This window comes from Haliotis cracherodii, unplaced genomic scaffold (genome assembly GCF_022045235.1).
Source record: "Haliotis cracherodii isolate W230 unplaced genomic scaffold, xgHalCrac1.p SCAF_3, whole genome shotgun sequence".
Lineage (NCBI taxonomy): Eukaryota > Metazoa > Mollusca > Gastropoda > Lepetellida > Haliotidae > Haliotis > Haliotis cracherodii.
The window spans coordinates 9,025,603-9,049,983 of NW_027266286.1; the positions used below are offsets into that span (position 1 = coordinate 9,025,603).

The 24,381-nt window shown below is 38.6% G+C and overlaps 1 protein-coding gene across 1 annotated transcript; it reads right to left on the reverse strand.

Moving 5' to 3' along the window:
* On the reverse strand, positions 1–23,956 carry LOC139474368 (tRNA wybutosine-synthesizing protein 5-like). The gene is made up of 10 exons (XM_071257353.1): positions 23,404–23,956; positions 22,709–22,775; positions 22,309–22,434; positions 13,031–13,080; positions 5,680–5,772; positions 4,972–5,148; positions 4,348–4,414; positions 3,314–3,391; positions 2,510–2,581; positions 1–1,451 (listed from the first exon to the last, which is right to left on the reverse strand). The coding sequence occupies exons 1-10, from the start codon at positions 23,841–23,843 to the stop codon at positions 1,338–1,340; spliced, it is 1,284 nt and encodes a 427-aa protein (XP_071113454.1). The 5' UTR covers positions 23,844–23,956; the 3' UTR covers positions 1–1,337.
* Positions 23,957–24,381: the final 425 nt, after the last annotated feature.

Genomic DNA, 24,381 nt, shown 5'->3' on the forward strand with positions numbered 1-24,381 from the left:
TGTTCAATTAAATATTATTTGGAACACAATGGCACATGGCCTGTGTTCAATTAAATAATCTTTGGAACACAATGGCATATGGCCTGTGGTCAATTAAATATCATTTGGAACACAATGGCATATGGCCTGTGTTCAATTAAATAATCTTTGGAACATCATGGCATGTGGCCTGTGTTCAATTATATATCATTTGGAACACAATGGCATATGGCCTGTGTTCAATTAAATATCATTTGGAACACAAGGGCATATGGCCTGTGTTCAATTATATATTATTTGGAACACAATGGCATATGGCCTGTGTTCAATTAAATATTCTTTGGAACACAATGGCATATGGCCTCTGTTCAATAACACATTCATGTTCCTACAAAAAACACACCAACTGCTCATTCCACGACCTCTGTCAAACTTAAACAACAGAAAACTGACAGTTGGTACAATTGACTATCTAACTCCAAACTGGTCCTCACAACAGGGTTTAAGACTTCAACCAATATCTGTGTAAACCATGAAACCATAAGCACATATTCATTTCCCTGCTGTATGAACCAAACTCTACTTTGGCACTGCTAATATTCTGTACACGCAGTTTGCTCTACAGAAGTAAAACATCTTGCCAGCCTGATACAGGCTAATTGCCTACAAGCAATATTCAAAATATAGCTGTGGTTATCAAACTCCCGTCGCCACTTGGAATGATTATGACTCTCATCATCAGCTGAGTTTATCACCTTGCTGACAACCCCTCACCACTCTGCCTCTGCCAAAACTTGAAGGATTTTATGAACGCTTCAATCAATATGCAATATTAATATTATTTGGCAGCAGACCTGTTATGCACACATCTGGAAGTAAAAAAATAGAGGGGAGAACAGGTATGTGTGCTTTAAAGACACCCTCCACAAACCACATTTGCTATCATCATATCTATACATCCGCCCCCGCCCCCCAGAAAGCATTTGTTATCATGAGATCGCATTAATTATTCAACCCTCAATTTTAGTCATGACCATAACCTAAGTTGTGTGTTGTTTCAAAACCCTTCCCCTTAATTGTTCACGTATATGGACCACTCCTAAGTTCCATGGTTATATAGCCTATGTCATTGTGGAACACATTTCAACAGTTACACCTTAAAACATTTTCTCAGATCACCAAACTTTTTCATACTTTAGTCTCATTGTAATCCTAGTTCAGCAATGAATTACAGTCACCAGGCACCACGATTAAAATATACCCTAACAATCGTGGTTCTTTGGCTCAATCAGATATCAACCAATGTGTTTGTATCCAGGATGTGTAGACGACTGATGAGAACTTCGGGTGAACAGGCCTCACAGCTCATCGTGGACGTCCTCCGGGTCGGTGACCAGGTCCTCGTCCTCCCCTTCCCCCACTCCGAACAGCTGCTGCACCTCTGCGATGTATGTCTGGGCATCCCACCATGCCTGAAACACGAAAACACAGTCTCAGGACACACGATCATACACTCCTGCCTGGGCGTCCCACCATGAATGAAACACACACAGTCTCAGGACACATGATCATACACTCCTGTCTGGGGGTCCCACCATGCCTGACACAGTCTCAGGACACACGATCATACACTCCTGTCTGGGCGTCCCACCATGACTGAAACACACAGAGTCTCAGGACACACGATCATACACTCCTGTCTGGGCATCCCACCATGCCTGAAACACACACACAGAGTCTCAGGACACACGATCATACACTCCTGTCTGGCATCCAGTAATGGCTGTTAAATCCATTGCTGTCAAAGGGAGTGAGTGAGTGAGAAAGGGAGTGAGTGAGTGAGTGAGTGAGTGAGTGAGTGAGTTTGGTATTTCAGTCCCATCACAGCATGTCAACTTGATGTTAACTTGTATAGTTACATTGCCAGAATTTAGTCTCATTTTGATGCATCTTTGAAGTTCCTAATCAAATGAATGTTACACAAAGGCACAAGAGTCAGATTCAAAAATGTCCAAGAAATTTAATTTCATCAAAGTCACCTGAACAATTGCAGATTGAGCCATCGCATCACTCAGACTGCTCTAATTTAATTCTCATTATGGCTCTGAGAGCCACTGGACATTCACTAAATCAGGTCACAACTCTACTTATCGATATCCGCTCATACTCGAACTTGGCATACATGCACACAAGAGGACACGCACACAATTAGTCATTACAATGTTCACAAATTGGTCAAGAGCAACAGTTCAGACAAGAAATGAGTGAATGTTGTTTTATGCTGCACCCTGTAATATTAATACATCATAAACATAGTCTGGTGTCTTGTACTTAACTGTTTCTGGAATATCCAAACCAGTGGTTGACAGCATGAGCCATGAGCCTTACATCCTGTTAACCATCTTATTAACCATCCTGTTAACATCTTGTTTACATCATCTTAACCATCTTGTTTACATCGTCTTAACCATCTTGTAAACATTATGTTAACCATCTTATTAACCATCGTGTTAACATCTTGTAAACCCACCTGCTCTGGAACTGTCAACAGGTCCTGAGTGTTGATTTCACCATCGCTGTCAACGTCTAAGGTTCTGAAGAACTGGAACATACAGTCATTCAACAGTCAATACCACTTCCATCTTCCTGGGGCAAGGGAGTTAACTGACTGTATAAGTCCAGTTTCCACCCTTGGGAATTCCTGGGCTGGACTGTAGCACCCCCAGTGGGTATTAAGAGTTATGTCCTTTCTATGTCCCTCTACTGACCAATCAGAATCCACCTCTAATATCACTTGCATTTGCGGCAAAATGGCGGCACCCAGTCAAGACAATCGATTATCAAAATATATATTGTAATGAAAAATGTCTTACTTCGCTAAGTTCATCAAATCATGTGAGCACCTTGATTGTAAACATGAAATGATTTGGAAAATATATGTTGTCACCGAGCTGTTGGTACACATGCTTTGCAAATCTTGCAATCGACAGAAATCTGCAGGGCAGTTTACAAACTGCATGTCAAACTCCTTATGCGATTCTCATTGGACTGTGCACAGACTCATTAGTCCAGCCAAAATGTAACTCCATAATACCAGCCTAGTTCGGCAAGGGTGGAAACTGGACTTTTAAAGTCAGTTAACTCTCTTGCCTCGGGAAGATGGGTGAGGAAAGTGCAACAGCTCACTGACTTTTATAACACTCAGGGATAGGAAGGTGGATGACGACCAAACCTCGACTTTCTTAGGTAAAGATTTTTTCAGGCCAAACTTACCATCTAGACCCACATTTCTAGAGGTTGGCTAGGTTCAGTCAGAAATACTTCTTGTCCTTACCTCATCCATTAGTTCATTGTAGACACTTGCAATTTTGGCTTTTGATTCTTCATTGGGAATAGTCTCTATCATATCTTCCTGTATGAAGAAACAATACCACAGTAAACTATGGTTACAAGGAACTCAATGAAAGCACTAATTCTAGTTTGTAATAACTGTAGTTACCAGTATAAGCATATATAGAGGATATAATATGAGTGGTCATGTCATACTATGTTTATGACACAAGTGTCTAAATTCCGGTATTTACCAGTGAGTGAGTGAGTTGGGTTTAACGCCGCTTTTAACATTATTCAAGTTATATCACGACGTGTCAGCTTAATGTGGGAGGAAAGCCCGAAGATATGCAGGTCTAAGACGTTTACCACTTCGGTGAAACCCACGAGCATGGGCATGGTGCTGACAAACCTAAAAAACATAATTGGGGCGAACCGGGATTCGAACCCACAATCATAGGTTTCTGGCGTGCCCAAGGGACTCAACTCTTCAAAGCGAATCTCAGCGCCTTAGACGACTGGGCCATCCGCGCCCCCCGGTATTTACCAGAGTTTAGGCACGAGTGTGACATCATTCCAACCTCACTTTACAATAAGATTTTAATGACCTCAACAATGCCGTCCAGATGACGGAAAATATACACTGTTGTCTCGTGACGTAATATGACCACACATAATTATACGATAGGGCACATACGATTTTTATGAACCCCGATATGTTTGCCCTCGTGGGTAATAAATACAGCAAATGGCCAGGTCAGTTCCACCATATCCGTCAGTTGGTTGCTTGGTTTGTTGTTTTACGCTGCACTCAGCAATATTCCAGCTATATAACGATGGTCTGTAAATAATCGAGTCTGGACCAGACAATCCAGTGATTAACATTGTCCATCAACTGAAAGTCCAAATCCTCGTGAACCACCATCATCAATACTTCAAAGGTTGATATCAAATTCTCTTATTAAAAAGAACTCAGATAAAAATATCAAATTTCAAACTGATCTTTTACATTAATTGATATTGAGTATTCATACTAACAGCAAATACTTTCTTGAAACCATCCAGATCAATGCCTCGAATGGCCACTGTATTGATGAGATGATCCCTGGAAATATACACATGTGAGTGATCATTGCGTAACCATACTTGAACCTTCTTTTAATTTTTAACTCCATACAGCTCACATCTATTGTTTACGTACCACCCCTCGGATACCGCAAACATGAATGTTGTCAGTAAGTAACCGCTACTTCTTGTTATCAAACAGGAACAGAAACTATAAATGTTTGTTTTTGTTTGTTTGTTGTTTAACGCAGCACTCAGCTCTCTTCCCACTATATGACGGAGGTCTGTCAATAATCGAGTCTGTACCAGACAATCCAGTGATTGACATCATGAGCATCGATCCATGCAATTGGGATCGATGACATACATCAACCAAGTCAGCCAGTCTGACCACCTGATCCTGTTAATTGCCTCTTACGACAAGCATGGGTTGCTGAAAACCTATTCTACCCCGGATCTTCACAGGTCTCCAGTGTATGTATCCTGATAGAATGGACATTTAACACATTACATTGTTCCCATGAAGTTGGACAACCATCTATGTGGAAATAATCACCTTCTGAATATCCTTCGACCAGAGTCAACAGGAGAACTTACTTGATGGAGCCGATGTTGGACATGGTGGAGTCCATGCCGTGCAGCTTGACGTTGGTGAGGGTGATGCTGGAGTCGCAGGAGGTGCCACAGGTGTCGAGGTCAGTGTCCCTGGCACTATAGTGGTCCCACCAGATGTTGACCGCCAGGTTGCTGCCGAAAGACCGCACCTGGTGGATCCTGGTCACAACAGAAGGGATGTTATAGCACCCTAGCTACTTCAATGACACTCTGTCCCCCAATGGAGAGCGACTCGTCGATGGTTCGACCCATCGCGTGTCATGCCAAAAGACGTTAAAAGATGGTACTTGTTGTTAGCCTGCTTGGTGTTTATCATTAAGGGGACATGGACTGGTTGGCTAGGAGTCAGTATAGTGTGTCTGAGTGGGGTATTCATGTTAAACTACGGCATTGTATCTCAGTGGGCTAGTAATATAAAACCAGCATTAGTCTGGAGACACACACACACACACAGACACACACACACACACAGACACACACACACACACACAGACACACACAAACTGACACACACACAGACAAGACACATGCAAGCACGCACGCACGCACACAGCACGTTGCTATACAAATGCAATAATCTTGAGGGCATTGTTTAACCCCATTCCACCCTTGTCTCTTCTGAAGGAGTTCTTAGGGGTATGTAGGGGGTCATCATTGTTCCCTAATAATACGATATTAGACACCACCTACCATCTGTATGGGATGTAGAGACAATCTCCAGCCGTCATGTGGACATGGAAGAACTCCACCTCAGCTAAGCCTGGGAACTTCGTGAAGTCAACCCTGGAACCCATCACGACAAAGTCACGAAACACATCAAGACATTCCCATCTCGTTACACCAGGTCTATCCAAGATACAAGGATCAGCTGTGCTGCCCTGAATAATACAAACTGAAAGATCCAAATCTATCATGACAACCTTGACTACCCAGTGTCCTATTATATCCCCATTCCGTTATGATGCTCATATCCTAGACCCAAGCACCACCAATTAGTCCGATATAAGATAGCTACGAGATAAATCGCAAAGAACATTGAAGAACGAAGCATGGTTTATTTCATGATAAAACATTGTTCTATCGTGACGTCCTGTCTAGAGATTCGAACATGCACTCGCTACTTGATGACATAAATTGGACGACGTTACTTTTTTTACGGAAGTCTCTAATGAGTTGTTCCCCATAGAAGTAGCTAGGCAACGTTGATAAACGCAATGGCCAAATAATGGATTCCTAAAGTGGGAGAGATATGACAATCGGTATTGGGAGAAAAGGTACAGGTAACTGACATGAAAATTGTGAGAATATGTGGGAAAGACCAAACTTAACCCCCCTGTTCATAAAATGGACTTGTCCAATATTGCCGTGGTCAATGTTTATCGTATAATAAAACACTGCAGGGAGAATAAATCATGAGGGGTGCAGGAATGTACAAGAAACAACTTCCACTCATTTGTTTCTTCAGTATTCAGTAGTTCGCGGTAGGTTTTTGTACAGTGCGTGCAGAAATGAAATAATAAATTTTCAATTCAAATATTTCGCATGTGGAGTTTTTATTTCAATAAAATCAGTACTAGTACAGCTAATAATTATGACCAAGCTTTAACTTACGGTCCAGTTTTGATATAATGAACGTTCTATCATTAATAAAATAAATATGACTGTTGTTAGCACATGCCCATGAGTAAGTTTTCTTCCGTCGCTCTGTTTATGATCGTTCGTATTACCAACTATTACTTGTAAGCTGGGCTCTGATTGAATGAAACGACTTCTGGGGAATTCCATCGATAGTAACAAATGACGTCCTGTGTCTGAGATTAGTTATTCTGTTGCCCAAAGACCATCAAAATATTGTGAAGTAACCCTGCGTATTCGATTAGCAAATCAGCAACTTATTTTGAAATTATAAACGGGCATTCCGTCAACCTTGCCAAACTCCATGATGACAGTTACATCATGATCATTTGCCATCACACTTTCTTGTGGAAGTATCGTGGTATTTTTGAGTCCTATAAAGCTCTCGAACCCACACGACACCAGTTTGCAGGGACTAGATGAATAGCGTTTCTAAATATTTAACTTAAATACCCACATGTGTAAAAACAAGTGCGTAACAGAAATTTGAATACCCAGATAGAATTACTGATACCCAATGATTTTAAAATGCATGGGTAAAATACCCACAACACCAATTGCTTATCTGGAGCTCTGCTATCAGTTTTGAACAGTTTTTTATTTTATGGTATTAATACAAAAATTAAGTATATCACAATCTGTGCGTGCAAAACATGCATGCAAAATATTTTTTGCGTGTTTATATGATTATAATGTGTGAAAAACGCAGGTTTTTGCATTAACGCGAACACTGGTATTGCTAACATGTTTCTCTCTCGTGTGACAAGACAAAAGCGGCTGCACAACTCATAGTGAATTGAAGGTCTGGGATGTTTAATAGAAGCTTCAGGAATATTGTAATGCCCAGCCATCATGGGGTGGATTACAAATATAAGTACTAAGTCTCCCATACCAACAAGTGGTGGCTTACAAAGGTGAAGCCAACATGCAGGGGCTAAACCATGAATAAAACTTCAATGCAGTACAATGAGGCTGTATTATCAGCCCAGGTAAAACTAGCAAGCTGCTAGAGTGAGTGAGTATGGTTTTCCGCCGCTTTTAGAAATATTCCAGCAATATCATGACGGCGTACAACAGAAATGGGGTTCACACATTGTACCCATGTCGGGAATCGAACCCGGGTCTTGGGCGTGACGAGGCAACGCTTTAACGACTAGGCTACCCGACCACCCCTCAAGCTGCTAGAACTACGGGTATGAGGAAACAGAGTAATACTGACAGTGACACCAATAAAACCACTGGGTGGGTGGGAGAGGTTTCAAATAGATCTCTGAACAAGCATGCCTCCATAGGACGTCCAGGACGATACAAAGTCAAATTAATGCGGGGTGACTCTACAGCAACAAAACATGGAACGCAAAATACAGGTATAGCAGAAGCAGCAGTAAAATATTACACTGTAACTGTGTCATAAAAAACTACTTTGAAATACAAAATATTACATAGTGGTTCTCCAAAGTGTCAAACAAGTTATGTCCCTTTAGCATCACAAAAATCTTGAAGCCTTCATATAATCCTCACACAATCCATTGAGGTCCGGAATGTGTTGGTCAAAAACACTGATTGCCATCTGTGAAATTGAGCCATTGTCTACGTCTCATTTTAATGAAAGCAATATTTATTGGGTGGATTAGTATATATACCACTTCCCCGTTCACATGCTCATGTGCCTCTATACATATGTGTGTATGTGTGCATACGGGTGTAGAAATACATACGTGAGTATACTTGTCATGTGAACGGGTTTACTCATGTGTGTATATTTACACCAGGAGCAAATTTGCATCATGTCTGGAGCAGGTGCAAATGTAAATGTAAATTTGCACTGTGTGTATATGTTGCAATGTGAACGTTTACGTCAACGTAAGAGGATGATCTGATTAATATCTGTTCTTTTGCCAACACCAAATAAATTGTCAACAGTTGCCAACTTTTATGTGCATATACAGAGTTGAGATGACGGTGTTTTCTTTCGTTTTCAAGGAGTCAAAACTTTGTGTATAAATCAAATCAAACACATGTTGCTTCACACGAAAATTTTCAGTGAAGTAACGCTTATCTCATTCAACTTTAATTGGAAAATAACTTGTTTTGTGTTGAAAGTCATGAACAGACTGACGAATATGTGTGCCTTACACAATTTACATACTTTAGTTACACACCTAAGTTGATTTTCATGTGAACACATAGTAAATTTACATATACGCACGTATGTATAGTTCACATGTGTAAAATTACTTACTTTAGTAAATGTTGTGTAAGTGAACTGGGTATAAGTTAGCAGATAAATGAGGTGTTGTTTTAACAACTTGCAGGAGCTGTAAGCTGCCTGTCCTACGTAGCTCTTCATATGTGTACACCTGCCCAAAGGCAAGGGTGTTAACGGACTATAAACATCCAATTTCCACCATCATGTTTGAATTCAGAGGTATATTAACATTGTATTTTGAGAGTGCATTAAATGCAATAACATAAATCTAAGCACTAAAACTTCTTCCTATTTACTCGCTCCTGTTATCAATGACATGCAGGTTATCTCTACAAAGCCATAAAATAACATTTTTGATATTTTTCAGTTATATACCTTAACATGAATTTGGAATTTTTTAATGACATGCTGCAGGCTTGTGACCCAATATCGGCCCCTGTGCTGGCCTAGATAAATCCCTGGGGTTGCTCCTCAACCAGAAGCCTTTGTATGAGAATATTCCTTATAGGGCTGGGACAGGCAACGCGGGTACTCGGTTCAGGTGGGTCCTGTTTAGTAGACCCTTGGTTTGTCATGTGATATATTGTATGTTGGATGAAACAATTAAATATCTTTCATGGTTACACAACAAATCGGTAACAGGTTCGTTGCACCAGCATAATTTAGGGTTTGGACGGGTTACTTAGGTCGGGTGGGTCCTGAGTAGGACCCAGAAACTCACAGGACTATCCAGACCTATGGTTAGTCACGTGATGTATTGTTTAATGACAAAAAATCACTAGAATTCCATGGTTACACTACACGTCACTGATGTTCCCATTTCTTTCTGACTGTGCACCCATTCCTACTGACTTTAATATGTTTGAATGAAGATACAACTATCGTGGATGCATGAGATCGTTTTATACACGCATCTGAATTCTTTTTGCCAGGGCTCCGGTAAAACAATTCTCAAGGTCTTGAGGCTTACAGCGTGTATCCGGGTAGGGTCGAGTAATAGGGTGTGGGTTCCCGGGTAGTAAATTTAGACTCGTCCCAGCCCTATTTCCTTGAATCAGACACAAGAATTGAAAAGGTATCTGTCAGAAACCCATCAGACAAACAGCACAACCACACACCATAATCCTCACCACATTAAATTATTTTTCCTTGACAAGAAAAGCCAGGCCTACATTTTCCTGCCACAAGGAGATCTATTACAGCCTTCACAACACAGGTAGAATCTCCTGGCCTGATACCTATTACCTTACAACATTAGTGAACAGGAAGCACTTTAACATGCCCCACTGATCACCTGATCCTGCACTACAATTACCCAGTCCCGGAACACATTCTTGTGTAATAACACTAACTGTCCCCCCTGCGACACAATGGGGGAACTCCCCATGCTTGAGTGGCAGCACAGAACACAATCAAAGCAGTCTGGCTGTCCCCTAGGGCCTTTTGCCATTCAGGCAGAACTGCTTACAGTGCCCTGGAATACATACACATTATGTCACTCCACATCAGTAACTCTTTGATCTACAGGATTTGATCAATATCACCCTAAACAGGAAATACCATGACTGATTTGTTGGACCTGGGCAAGTCAAATTTTGCAGTTTAGTTATCTGAGGACCAGTTGAAAATGCTCTTAAAATCAAAATATAAATCTACACATTGGTATTTACCGGAAAATGACGCCGTAATGTGTCTTACCTGGTATTTATTTCACTGTAGTGCAGTGTTTGGCCTACAATGAAGCTTTCTGTTTATGAGGTGTGCATTGCATGTTCTGTTACTGTACTGATCTGTTATTAGTAAAGCAGCTCATGCCTCCAGCCCAAACCATTGTTAAACAAAGATGGACAGAAAAATGAAGTATACTACTCAGAGAGGTTAAACAACACATGATTTCTTGTCATGCCATGACAGATTAACTATAGTGATATGTAAGGTGTTTTTAACCTGGGATTGATACTCAAAATCAAAACTATATTATTAAATATAATCATATTTTTTGTTAATTTGTAAAAAAAAAAGAGGTGGGGGGTGCATAGAATGGGAAAATGGAAATGTGACAAAATATTAATGTTTTTTCAGTGCATATACATGGGAACTGGCAAAATACTAAATAGCATCCACTATGGCTACATCTAGTGGTTTTAGCACCATGTTCTGATATGGATCATAGATCATGTATACCTGCCAGGGAAATAATTTGTGATTGTGTAAAACCTAGTCTACAGGATTTATATTTTATTTTCCAACTTGATGTTTCTTAGAGTCAATGGATGAACAACACAAATGCCTGATAAAAACAAAACCATACATGTATTTTTAACATAAAATATAAGAGCTCTGTCTACCCCAATATAAGATTAGAACAGAATGCTATGCCAAGTCATTCCTATCGGATACCATTAATAAATGGGATATGTTACCTGATTGAATAAATCAAAGTAGAAATGATATGGAAACTCAAAAGATTATTTTACTTGGACAATAGTACTAATATACATTTTGACTTAAACCATGGTACTGATTCTGTCAGTTAATCCATTCTCGCCTCAAACTCGGTTGTAGCAATTTAAACTTCCATCAGCTTGAAAGACACATCTCAAACAATGCATCATGCTCTTGTGGCTACCCCTTTGAAGATATACTGCATTATTTTTTCACATGCTCTAACTACAATACTTGAAGAAACAATTTGTTTTTCTTTTTGAATTGTTACAGTTTATATGTACATCCTGCGTTCTGGTAGATTAGCACTGATGTAATAACTTAAGAATTAATTCATATTTTAACATAAGTACTAAGTATCAAACAGTTAAAGACTTGCTTTTCTTAGTGCTTGAACACCTTTCCATCAACTGGACCAAACTGTTGACCACTCGTGTTTGTCGGTTTTAATGCATACCGTATTCGACGTGATAAGCGCCCATGGCAATATTTGCAAATATATTGGCTAGTGAACAAGGCTTTTTTATAAACAGTACAGATAGATAAATGAGTTAGCCAAACTATTCAGATTCTGAACATTTAAGTAATAAGTCAAATATTCCTGTTATATTTACAAATGTTTAGTGACAAAAGAACATATTTAAAAAAGAAAATGTATCCATAGATGTGTGAGATTTGTTCGCAGTGAACTTGAGTGTGATTTGTCATAAGGAAGATGAGTCTCACTCTAAATATGCATGATTTGACATCATGGATATGATGAACAATGTAAGTAATCTAAAGTAGAGACAATTTATGGCTTGACAATGGTATGAGGATCCATGTCAAAACGTCAATTTGACAGTAAATATAGATGTTGTTATCCATAAATTGGGTCTACTTTGTCATCTGTCAACTTCCAAGTCATGCCTATCAAACAATTCAATTTAAGTAGGGTAAATGATCATACCGTGACTAGAACCCTAATCTTCATGTTAACATGGCTTACTGATGAATCTGCTCTAAAACATAACATTTGTAGTCAGTTCCCCAACCTACTGTTTCACTTAATTTACACTCGTTGGTTATCTGTTTGTTGTTTAACCCCGCACCCAGCAAAATTTCAGCTATATGGCGGCGGTCTGTAAATAATCGCATCTGGACCAGACAATCCAGTGATTGCCATCATGAGCATTGATCCACGCAATTGGGATACGATGATATGCATCAACTAAGTCAGTAAGCCTGATCACCCAATCCCATTAGTCGCCTCTCCAGATCTCCAAAATATTTATTAAAGCTGGAAACACGAATTAAGAAACCTAATTTTTACATTGGGGGAAAGAGTCATAGAACTGTTGCTGGAGCTATTTTTAACTACATATTTGAGATACTATCATGAGTTCTAAGCAAGACCAATTGTGGTAAAGATTATAAAAAAAATTTATTACAAGTATTCTTTATTTTGGTCTAAGCCAAAGGCCTTCAAGGGCAGACCCATGAAGATCCGGGGTAGAATAGGTCTTCAGCAACCCAACCTTGCCGTATAAGGCAAATATGCTTGTTGTTAAAGGCGACTAACAGGATCGGGTGGTCAGACTCGCTGACTTGGTTGATGCATGCCATAGATTCCAGTTGCGTGGATCGATGCTCATGATGTAAATCACTGGATTGTCTGGTCCAGACTCGATTATTTACCGACCGCCGTCATATAGCTGGAATATTGCCGGGTGCGGCGTTAAACAACAAACCAAACATTGAAGGGCAACCCACCTGTCGACGTCCATGCTGGAGTACAGGCCCTCGGGGCGGTCCAGATCTACCTGGGACAAAACAACACCAGTGATGAGCTTGACAACATTCTGCCAACATGTAACATTAACTGCTCCTACTGGCTATCTGTAAAACATTAAACATGTAGAGCCTTACAAATAGCAGTGTATACTCATTCACATGCCAATATATATTGTCTCCCCTTACATGTATATGATAACAGCAAAATTCCCTACATGATATACTGACCCCACAAGCTTGTTGTTTGTTTAACACCGCACTCAGCAATATTTAAGCAATATGACGGCAGTCTGTGCCAAACAATCCAGTGATTGACATCATGAGCACTGATCTACACAGTTGGGATATGATGATATGCATCAACCAAGTCAGGGAGCCTGACCACCCGATCCCATAAGTCGCCTCTACGACAAGCTCAGTTGTTGAAGATCAATTCTATACAAGATCTTCATGGTTAGACCCCACAAGTAATTAGGATGAGAATATTCACACTGTGCTATACTGAGTTTCATATGACCAAGGAATCCTGTGTTTTTGACACAATATTTTGACAAAATACTTGTTAGTTTCAATGCATCATTATCAACACAACATTAACAAAAAGCTGTTATTTGTTATCAGGAAGTTTGTCCAACATATTGCAGTTCCAAAGTCCAGATAAAAAATACAAAAATCAATATAAAACAACCAAAAATGATATTCTGAAAGAGAATGAAATGCAAACACACTTTAAAACATCACTGCATGATTAAGTGGATGAAACTTGGTATATAACTCAAACAGACAATCACATCAAACGATGGTGTCCTGGCTCAAGGCACTTGACGACTGCATGTACTTGACAAAACTATTGCATCCTGGACCCAAACAAATTTAACAGGGACCCAAACAATTGACATTGCAAGTCCTGGGGCACATCAGCTGTGAGAATCATTCAAAGTTATCAAAGTCAGAGATTGCTCAGTAAATATAATTGCCATTTGTATTCTGATAAGAATTACTCTGGAGTGTGTGTGGTTGACTTTCTTCCCTCTACATGTATAATTGAAATCCCCATCTATGGTAGGTACGAGATGAGGTGAGGTGAGGTGAGGTGAGGTGAGGTGAGGTGAAATGGGGTTTAACGTCGCGTCAAAGATTATTGCACTTATATAGCGACACGCATGCTTGTACTAGTCCGGACTGATGCCGATTTATAGTGCTAGCCCACTGAGATACCATGCCACAGTTAAACATGAATACCCAACTCAGACACAGTATACTGAGTCTGAGCCGACCAGACCTTGTTTTAGCCCCTTAATGCCAAGCGCCAGACAGGGTAACAACAAGTAACATCTTTTAACGTCTTTTGGTATGACGCGGCCGGGATCGAACCCCGGACCTTCCGCTCTCCGGGCGGACGCTCTACCACTAGGCCACGGAGGCTGTCTCTGGTAGGTACCAGGGGTGTCAGTATGTACAACAACAAAAGATCAATAAACTTCCTAGGAGCCCAGTGAAGCATGTCGATTGTGGCCCCTAACCTTAAACGTATATATTATCCCAGTCCTGGGCCCCTTTCCACAAAGCTATCTTAGCACTGCGGAGATCGTAAGTCCCATACTTGTGGTTTAAACATATTTATTCCATAAGAATACCCTGGTATACATGGCCATACATTAACAGAGACTTATGACAGATATATCACTACGGCGATTGCAAGTCCCATCCTTTAACATTCACTACAACAGTCTTAGCGCTAAGATCGCCTTATGGAACTGCACCCTCAAAAATAGACAAACTCAGGTAAATACATGGTGTGTGCTATAGAGTAAAAAGCTACAAAATTGTTCTACATTTTTGCATTGATGCATGTTAAAATACCTTAAGAAATTAAGAACTTTGAAAAAAATCATCTTTTATCAAAATGCAAATGTAGTGCTTTCATCCCAATTGCCTGACGTGGGCACTTCGTCTGAACTCCAACATCAATCAGTGTTTTATCTGTGGTCAAAGAATAAAAAAAGACAATTCTGACTGACTGATTCCACTGACATGCAAAGAGATCCTTAGTGCACCAGGTTCCTGTGTCATACTACATGTACTTCCTGTGTATCGGGCATCAAGGAAGAGATACCAGAAATATGACAACATTAATAACACCGACAACATTCTCTGTGGCCATACAAATAGTCACAGAGGTTATCAAGCAATCAAATCACATCGGATATTGCTGTGTAAGTTCTGAAAAATCTAACAAATTTTAAATGTGTGAACATCTCCCAGTGTGGAATGCTTTATGGCATGATGGAAAGTATGCTATACTTGATACATTGCTGTTACATGAACTGAGAAAAGTATTCATAAGGACATTGAGATATCTGATGCAAACACTTCCCTGTATAAGGCTTAAAAAAATAAAAACTGGTTCTCAGGCAATGTTTTTTGAAAGTATAGTGCAGGCAGGCGGTGTCTTTTTTTGTTGTTGTTGTTCAAACTAGTATGTAACCAATAAACAACTGTGTACAATCAACCTAGGACTCCCTACATCAATGTATTCCTTGATGAGTAAAGTACTGGAATACAGTATTTGACTACCGTTGGACTTGGAATCATTCAGGATTTTTTATTGTTGTTTTTTAAAATGGAAATCAAAAACGAAACGTGTGGCAACCTTTATGATGATGCGGGCGGTGCCTGAGAACCTAGACTTTTAGCTTTTTTTAGCCTAAGTTACCTGTAAAGATCTATTGTCAAACTGTCAGGACATTGTTTGTTTGTTTAACACCACATTCAGCAATATTCCAGCTTTATGACGGTGGTCTATAAATTATATTCTGGACCAGAATTGTTCCGTTTGTTTGTATGAAAAGTTTAGTTTGTTTATTGCTTAACACCACACTGTATGACAGTGGTCTGCAAATAATTGAATCTGGACCCGACAACTTATCAGGCTGCATGAAACTCAAAGCAACAAAACACCAAAAACTTTTGTTTCACATAACATGGATATGGGGCAGTAGATAGTTTTCGGACGGATTGTTTTATTTCATATAGAGAATCTCACCCGAATGTCTTTTGATATCAAATATATCAACACGAGTTGATAAAAGTGGGAAAACTCCGAGGCTTGCCGAGGATTTTTGCCACTTTATCAACGAGTGTTGATACATTTGATATCAAAAGACACGAGGGTGAGATTTTATTTATCATCCAACATCATTCTTTCAACTTTTTCAATTTGTAGACAGTAATTAGCAGTGTCTTCAGTGTAAAAAGTACTGAAAACAGCTTCAGTAGCAGAGCCATTAGTGATGTCATTTGATTGTGACTCATTGTAACCAGTGACGTCACAATGGTCTGCAAACCATTGTGATGTAATTTCATTGCAGCGATATCTACAGTTTAGATATCACTTGATCTCATCCAAGCGATATCTCCTGAGGGAGCCAGTTTTGGATGATAAATACTTTTTAAAGACAGTAATATGTAAAATGAAACACATATGTCGTTTATAAGACTTAGTTTCAACTGGCCATGTTTCTGGAGTTTGTAGGTCAAAATGGCTACTGCAATGGTAATATCGAAGTTTTTCTCAAAGAGGCTTGTGTCAGCAGATTTCTACATTTTGGACACAAAATAAGTAAAACACAAACAATGATGACTATCACTTATGAGAATTTGACTCCTGCTTATCATTGTTAATCTTGCTGAAACTTTATAATTATGACTGATACCTGACAACTGATGAAGTGTAAGCAAAGTAAGGGTCCCTCCCCCCTTGTGCATATAATCAGCTAAACCCTGCTGAAATCTGCTGACACACGCTTCCTAAATAAAACAACATCTGCTAAAATGAATAGTGAACAAACTTATTTCCCTCAACAGACCCTTCCACATACTTAACAAGAGTCATCAGAAAGATGACATATCCCCCCGGCAGCTGTCTGTAAAGTAACCACAAGTAAATGTGCTATTCTGTATTCTGTGGGGTTTTTTAAGCAAACAAATGACAAATTACAAGAAACAAAGACTAAACAAGCGTACAGTCACGAAGTCATCTATATCCCCTGTCCATTTTAACACGTTATGGTCCCAAACCAGGTAAGTGACCCAACATTTCTTTCAGCCCATTTCAAATTAGCTGCAATGGAAATTCTAAAATAAACATTTCTAAAACTTATTTACTTCATGGGAACGTCAAAAATAAACAATTATGTAATTCCTAAATAGCAAAAGGCACCAGTTCAGCAAGAGTCTGATAGACATGCAAAGTTTTGTTAGAAAGTTTTGAAAAGGTTTTGAGTTATGCTCCGGAAATGAACTCTACCCTATAGAACCTAAGTCCAACTTCAGTATGTGCCTGATAGCTTTGCCAATTTTCGATCAAATACACTGAATGGTTTTGGAATTCTGCCACGGAAACGAACCTCATCCCCAATTGAGTTTATGTCCAACTTCATTCCATAGAAATTTCAAAAAATAAGAATTAGAAAAATATCAAAAGGCACCACTTCAGCATGTGCCTGATAGATTTGCCAAGTTTCGATCAAATACACTGAATGGTTTTCGAATTCTGCCCCGGAAAAGGAAATGATTGCGGACGAACAGACAGATGGGCTGATCGCTATATCCCTCTGCATGTTTTTAGGTGGTTATTTAGGTTGGTGTGTCTTGTTTGGAGCTTAGTGATTACTCTGTCAATTTTTTTTGATGGATAGAGAATTTTTGGTTAGGTTAGTGGTTTGCTGAGTACTTTTTTGATTTGGCTATTTGAGTTTAGATATAGGTTATGCCATTTTTTGGTGATTGTTTGCTTGTTTACACTTTTAATTTCTGATTTTGAGATGGGTAAGTTTAAGCTTATTTCTGGGATTTTGAGGGATAGTTTAGCTGCTTTATCAGTGTTTTCATTACCGTATATTCCTACGTGGGCGTGTATCCACAAGAAGGTTATTTAAGGTCGGTTCTTGGTATGAAAAGATATTCGGTATCATTTATTTGTGCTATGTATCCTAATCACCTTAAAGCGTATTCGTTGCAGCCCTACTAAAACACACACCTCAATTTTAAAATTGCCATAGGTAAAGTGACAACATTTCACTAAAATAAAATAGACACTTCCATTTGTTGAAAACATTACATAATAAACAAAACATACATCCAAAAAGGAGAAATTGACACTTGGGAATGCACTACATGACAGTGATCTCATACACCTGTCAACAAAAAGCTTTCAAATTCCAGACTCTCCATTTCACACCCAGGGAACTGACATAAATATATTGAACTAATTAGCTAACCTTTGAATGGCACACATGCACCCAATTGTTCCCAAGACAGGCTTTGTGGGGCAAGCGTAATGGAAATAATTAACAAGGTGTTAATTGCTTGCAGGCCTTGTCAGCTTGTTATTACACAACTGGGGAACAAAGGAGACGCGCTCTTTGTGTGTGGACTCTAACAGTGGATGATCCTTTCCCTAATTACACAGCTTAATGCTATTTCCTGTTAGGGGTTCCCATATAAACTAGGAGATATTTTTCAGTGAGCCATTTGAACTTTTGGCCAGCATGTCCTCATTTTGACTGAGGTACCTAGGATTTAGTAACAAGGTAGGTGTGGTTTTGTCTTTAACCTATGGGTATTGAAAAGGGATCCAATGGCAAAGGAAACCTTATGCTACAAATGAAGATGATTTCTTTCAGATCCTCTAATTAGAAAAAAGGATTGAAAAAAACCTGATATTAAATCTTCGGCATTTAGAAGTGAAAAACACATAATCAAGGGAATTTATGGATGTCAACTTCTTTATTGTGAAGTTCACTTGATGGAGGAGTAAGCATATACTCTTAAACATTGGGTTCCTCAAAATATAGAAGTTGACATCCATATATTCTCTTTCTTGTGTATCACTTCAAAAGACCTAAATAGTTTCACACCTAAAGATGCATCGATCAGTTATTGGATAAACTGTCTAGGAAACTAGAAACGTAGCCTTTAGCCTTGATATTGTTTCTGTTTAACAACCTACATTGCAATGCTTAAAACTACATTTGGCTTTGGTGCAATTATGATCAAATTAGAAGCAATTTATTATATAACATAAAAGGATATGATATTTATACAGTACTTTAAAGATGTGAAGGCCTATCATCTGAAGCAAATCAAGAAATTCTTCTATCTGTCCATACTTTCATCATAAATTCGGGTAGATATAAACTTAATTAATACACTAAACCCTCACATATAATATATATGTATCTTGTGTACCTTATGTAGTACCTAATATTACATATAGTCTCATCATTCTGACTGTAAGAACCTAACACTGCTGATCATGCTTGATAACTGACTATAAGGTATTTTCTTAGTCTAGGTGAATACATAATATTTGAACAAGAAAATACCTTATCTTTGTTACCTGATTTCCATAGGGAGAGGTATCAAAATAAGCACTGTATTATTTACCAATCCTAATTTTCAGTTGCGATAAAAATATGTTTCAACATTTATCTAGATAATAACATTATTGAAGTACCTGTGTCTTACTGTTGCAATGTCTCATGGCTGTTGCTTAATGAAAAAACAACATTGGAACATTTGCCAACTTGTAGATTGCCAACCAAAAGGTTAACATTAGAAGATAATAATTAGGATATATGTACCAGGGTATACATATGCAATAGTTGGTGTCAATCTATGCCCTTTCTCAGTGACCTTGATATAAATTATAGTATAATATTTTCACTGTTTGGTTTCTATTCCACATTCCATAATTAGTCATCATGTTATATTTTATTTGTATGAATATTTATATTTCTTAAGCAGATTTAGTTTATTCCTTTCAACAAGTAGGACCAGGTATGGGAAAATTGATGTCAATGACCTACTTGCAATACATAAAACATGAGGTAGGAAAAAGACCCTGTCATTCTGCAGTTGAAAATTCAAATATTTGACATATATACAATATGCTTTTTTCTAAGAGACAAAAAACTGAATCACTTGTCCCTACAGTTGTGGTATACTTCTTGCCCTTGGTCAGGTCATGGAATGCATGTTGGTTTGTCTACATACTAGGGATGGGATGGGTAACTCAGGTACTCGGGTCGGGTGGGTACTGAGTAGGACCCGGGTACCCACAGGACTACTTGAACCACTATAACTACATGGTAACTCAAGTCACTAATGTTCGCATTTCTTCATGACTCTGTATGCATTCCTTAGGACTTATATATGTTTAAATAAATATAAAACTTCAGTCAACTTCAGTGTATATGAATGACCAGATCGTTTTATACGTGTATCTAAATACATTTTGCTCGGGCTTCTGTCTAACTATTCCCAATCAGACATTATGTACTTATCTCTTGACACCAACAGCGGGTACCAGGGTAGGATCGGGTAATAGCGGAGTGGGTACCCAGGTTGTAAATTTAGACTCATCCCAGCCCTAGTACATACAGGTTGTGTTTACACTACATCAGATAAGTATCTTGTACAGAGATAGCAAGATAATAGGGGACATGTTTAACAAGGCTTAATATATAACTTGAAAGAGCCGACCGTATAAAAGCTGACACTGTATAAATTCACAAATTATTCTGTTTTCTCAATCAGTACCCATAATCCAAATCAAGGAGAATATGAAATGTACATTTTGTGATCATAATATTAGGTTTTAAAGCATGAACTGATGAAAGTTGATATTGTTTTGGTTTAAAGTCAAACCTTTTTCATAACATGTATTTCATGAACAAATGAATGAACCATAAACTTACTTTGATAATTATGATTGATGGGGAAATACTTGTCATAAGCCCCTTAAACAGAAACATATTAGCATACATGAACATACCCTACAAAGAACGGTTCAGTCGTTAGATCAGGTCATAGATGCCAGATAAAAAGTCCATACATAAGAAATATTGTGACAGTGGAAATCTACAAAGGACAAAGCAAGCATGGCACCAGACTTGCGTTAAACAATGAAATTAATAACATTCCTTGATGTGTGTTATCAGGTTATGTTTTCATGAACTTAATTCTATGGCACTATCTAATGACATACATTGGTACTAACTGAGCAGTCAGTGCCCATCACAAGTTGGGACTCTACCAGCTAAAACTTACAGGAAATATTTGGGTCCTGTTAAGTTATGATATTGTGTAGTATAATTACCTTAATTACAGGAACTCTCTTTTTCGTGTAAAGTGTACAAAGAATATAACTGGGGATGCAAAATATATTTTCTCTGCGTACATTCTATACATTTGTGCGTATTGGATGTAGCATAGCATAAAACCCTGGACTTAATTGCAAAGGTACTATGACTTACGCAATGACAATGTAAAGATTTGACTCATGTGCTATTGTTTCTGAAAATAGTTCTTGATACATGCCAACAGTTTCACAAGTTATTGAGGGAAAAGGGTGAAGGTATATAACAGCTATCTCTCTTTGCATGTGCGAAACAGGATTTTAGGCTTACATAAGAGACCTTTATATACAGAGGACAAAGGATGACAACGGACAAAGACAGCAGTGAGGTTCAACAATGAAATTAACAATGCAGGACAAACTGTCAAACATCCACTAATTACACCCTCTGGCTATATTAATTCATTCAGAATGACATGGGTATACATCTTACATGACCAGGTGCTAATTGCTTCTGTGTGGACTGGGGGCAAGTGAGTTAACAATAGAGTACTGAAGGGGGGCTTAGAAAGTGATATATAATTGATTTGCATAATTACTATTGTGTACAGCTCTGGGAAACAAGCACAATGCTATGAAGATGTATCATTGTGAAAACAGCGTTCAAACTCAAGGGTCATTGAACTTTGCTTAATTAAGCATTTCACTATTCTTAACATTTAGTTTGAATATTCAACCATTGACAACACGCCTGCAAAATCACTAAAATAATTTACCACAGTACATATGTCCAACTCCCCAACGTTATAATGTTAGTATTGATGTTTACAGTATCTTGTTGTTTGTTTGTTGCTTAACAACAAACTCAGCAATATTCCAGCTATATGACGGCAGTCTGTAAATAATCGAGTCTGGACCAGTCAATCCAGTGATTGACATCATGAGCATTGATCCACGCTATTCGGATCAATAATATGCATGAAACCAACTCAGCATGACCACCCGATCCCATTACTCGCCTCTAACGACAAGCAGAGTTGCTTTTTACAGCAAGCGTGGGATGCTGAAGACCATTTCTACCCCTGATCTTCCTGATTCCCTGATTTCTCCCCACCTTGTCCCTGTATTTGTTGGTATCCACCATTACAAACGTCTTGTTTCCCCGGTAGAGACAGTTGATGTTGTCAACAGCATCGGCATGAACGACGGACTTAGTTCCCCCACTGCTGAACCACATCATCTATAGAAATAGGATACAATATTTTAGATGTTATGTTTTATTCAATGTGTACTATATACTCATCACTAAAAATCAATTCATTAAGAAAATTTGATTTAATCCAGAATTAATATATGTTGGAAGTGCATCCTTAATGGCCCATAAAAATAGGCCATAATAATAATTATTTACTTATAAATACCGATCATGACAGTTTTGTGTTATTTTCTAAAGTATCCTATAAAAAAGTGTACTAGTTTTTTTAATTAAATTAAAACTTGGAAATCTAACGTACCGCAGTGACAACACTTTCTTCCATTAGCCGAGTACACTGGACTGCACACGGGAACAATAAGTCACCTCTAGAAGCATACATTTATTATCATTATGATTATATAAGGCAGGTATCCAGCTACTAGTATCTGCTCAAATACAGTTTTATTTGTACCCGACCAGTGGATTTGTTTGCATTCTAGTGCATTCTCAACTCCCTGGGTATATATAGCCTGGTTGCCTAGGTTTCACATCCACCTCACATACTGGGTACCCATTCCCTGCTAGGTGAACAGAGGCATATTTTGAACGAAGTCACCTGCCGAGGGCGACACCACAAGTTATTACACTTGTGTTTCAGGTGTATGTACGTATCTGGCTTCCACCATCTGGTCATCTACCATCTTTTGAGTGCACTATATGTATGTACTATACACTAGGGGTAGTGACAACACTGTAAAAACATTGTTGGTCCCAAGGCTGGTCAACCTGGTCACTAGCAGGACAAGATCTCAGCACCTGTCACTTGCTACCCTGGTGCTTTTGACCCCTAGCCCACTCAGCCCCTACATTTCCAATCTACAGGATCAGGATGAGATCACTATACAGTCTTCTCTGTGAACTTGAAGTAAACTTAATTTGTCAGGTTCTCAACGATGAAAATAAACAGATATAACACATAACTTCCTTATAACGAAAATCAAGAGCGCAGTGTACCCAAGATATTCAGGAACAGCATCCACCATGTAGTATTCAGTTTTGTTGTAAATCTTTATAAAGTCTTGAAACTTCATATCTTCAGTGTCTTGCTGTCTGCTCTCTTTCTTTATCGTTTCAAGATGCACGATACTTTCTTCTGGTAAATCAAGCGACAGAAAATAATCGTCTGTCCACAAATTGAAAGCGGGTGACAATTTTGCAGCTCCCGTCATCTTTAGTGGTTTAGATCCAAAAGCATAGTCTCTTAAAAAAGCCCTCTGATCGGGAAAACCATCGACTGCATCAATCTGCCTACTTGGGCGACCTGATCCAAATGGTTTCATATGGCCTGGCTCACTTGTCAAATCCTTAGGAGATTGTTTATCATTTTCTGATGTTCCCAGAATAACAGTACCAAACATGAAGCTGACAAGGGTAACAATATGTGAACATTTCATGATCGACACAACACAATACGACACGTCAGTAGGAGTTTATGACACGATCAACCTGCCTCCAAAATAACGGATCTTGTTCCAAAGTCTTTTAGCAAATAAACTCCTGGTAAGAGTCCGCTGTAGCCCACATGGAGGTTATATATTCGTAACGACTATCTATGTATTATCTATGCGTTATGAAAAAAACCTATATTTTTTTATTATCAGACATTCTGTACATTGAAATATCAATTGAATATCTGAATATGGAAAATATGTTGGTATAAGCATTGCATTTTGTGTGTATGTTTCAACATAAAATGTTCAAAACATTACTTGTTAATTATAATTGATACTATCCTTAATTAACGTTGCTCAACCATTCGCATTTGCAATATTATTAGTTTAATGAAATTGTAGGATTTCGTTTAACTATTCTTTTGGTGACACTCTTTCATATGGCCATATTCTTATGGAACAGGTGTACACATTCAACTTGTATTCTTCTAAATAGTCACTAGGAACATCGTACACAGTGTAATTTGCATAAGCCACTGAA

Bases quoted from the DNA above. Each gene is read 5' to 3' on its own strand.
- LOC139474368 (XM_071257353.1), bottom strand. From the start codon at position 23,843: ATGAAATGTTCACATATTGTTACCCTTGTCAGCTTCATGTTTGGTACT. The intron at 5,149-5,679 runs GTAGGTGGTGTC...TGTTGTGACCAG, and splicing joins CTCTACATCCCATACAGATG to GATCCACCAGGTGCGGTCTT. The intron at 2,582-3,313 runs GTAAGGACAAGA...TGTATGTTCCAG, and splicing joins ACAATGAACTAATGGATGAG to TTCTTCAGAACCTTAGACGT.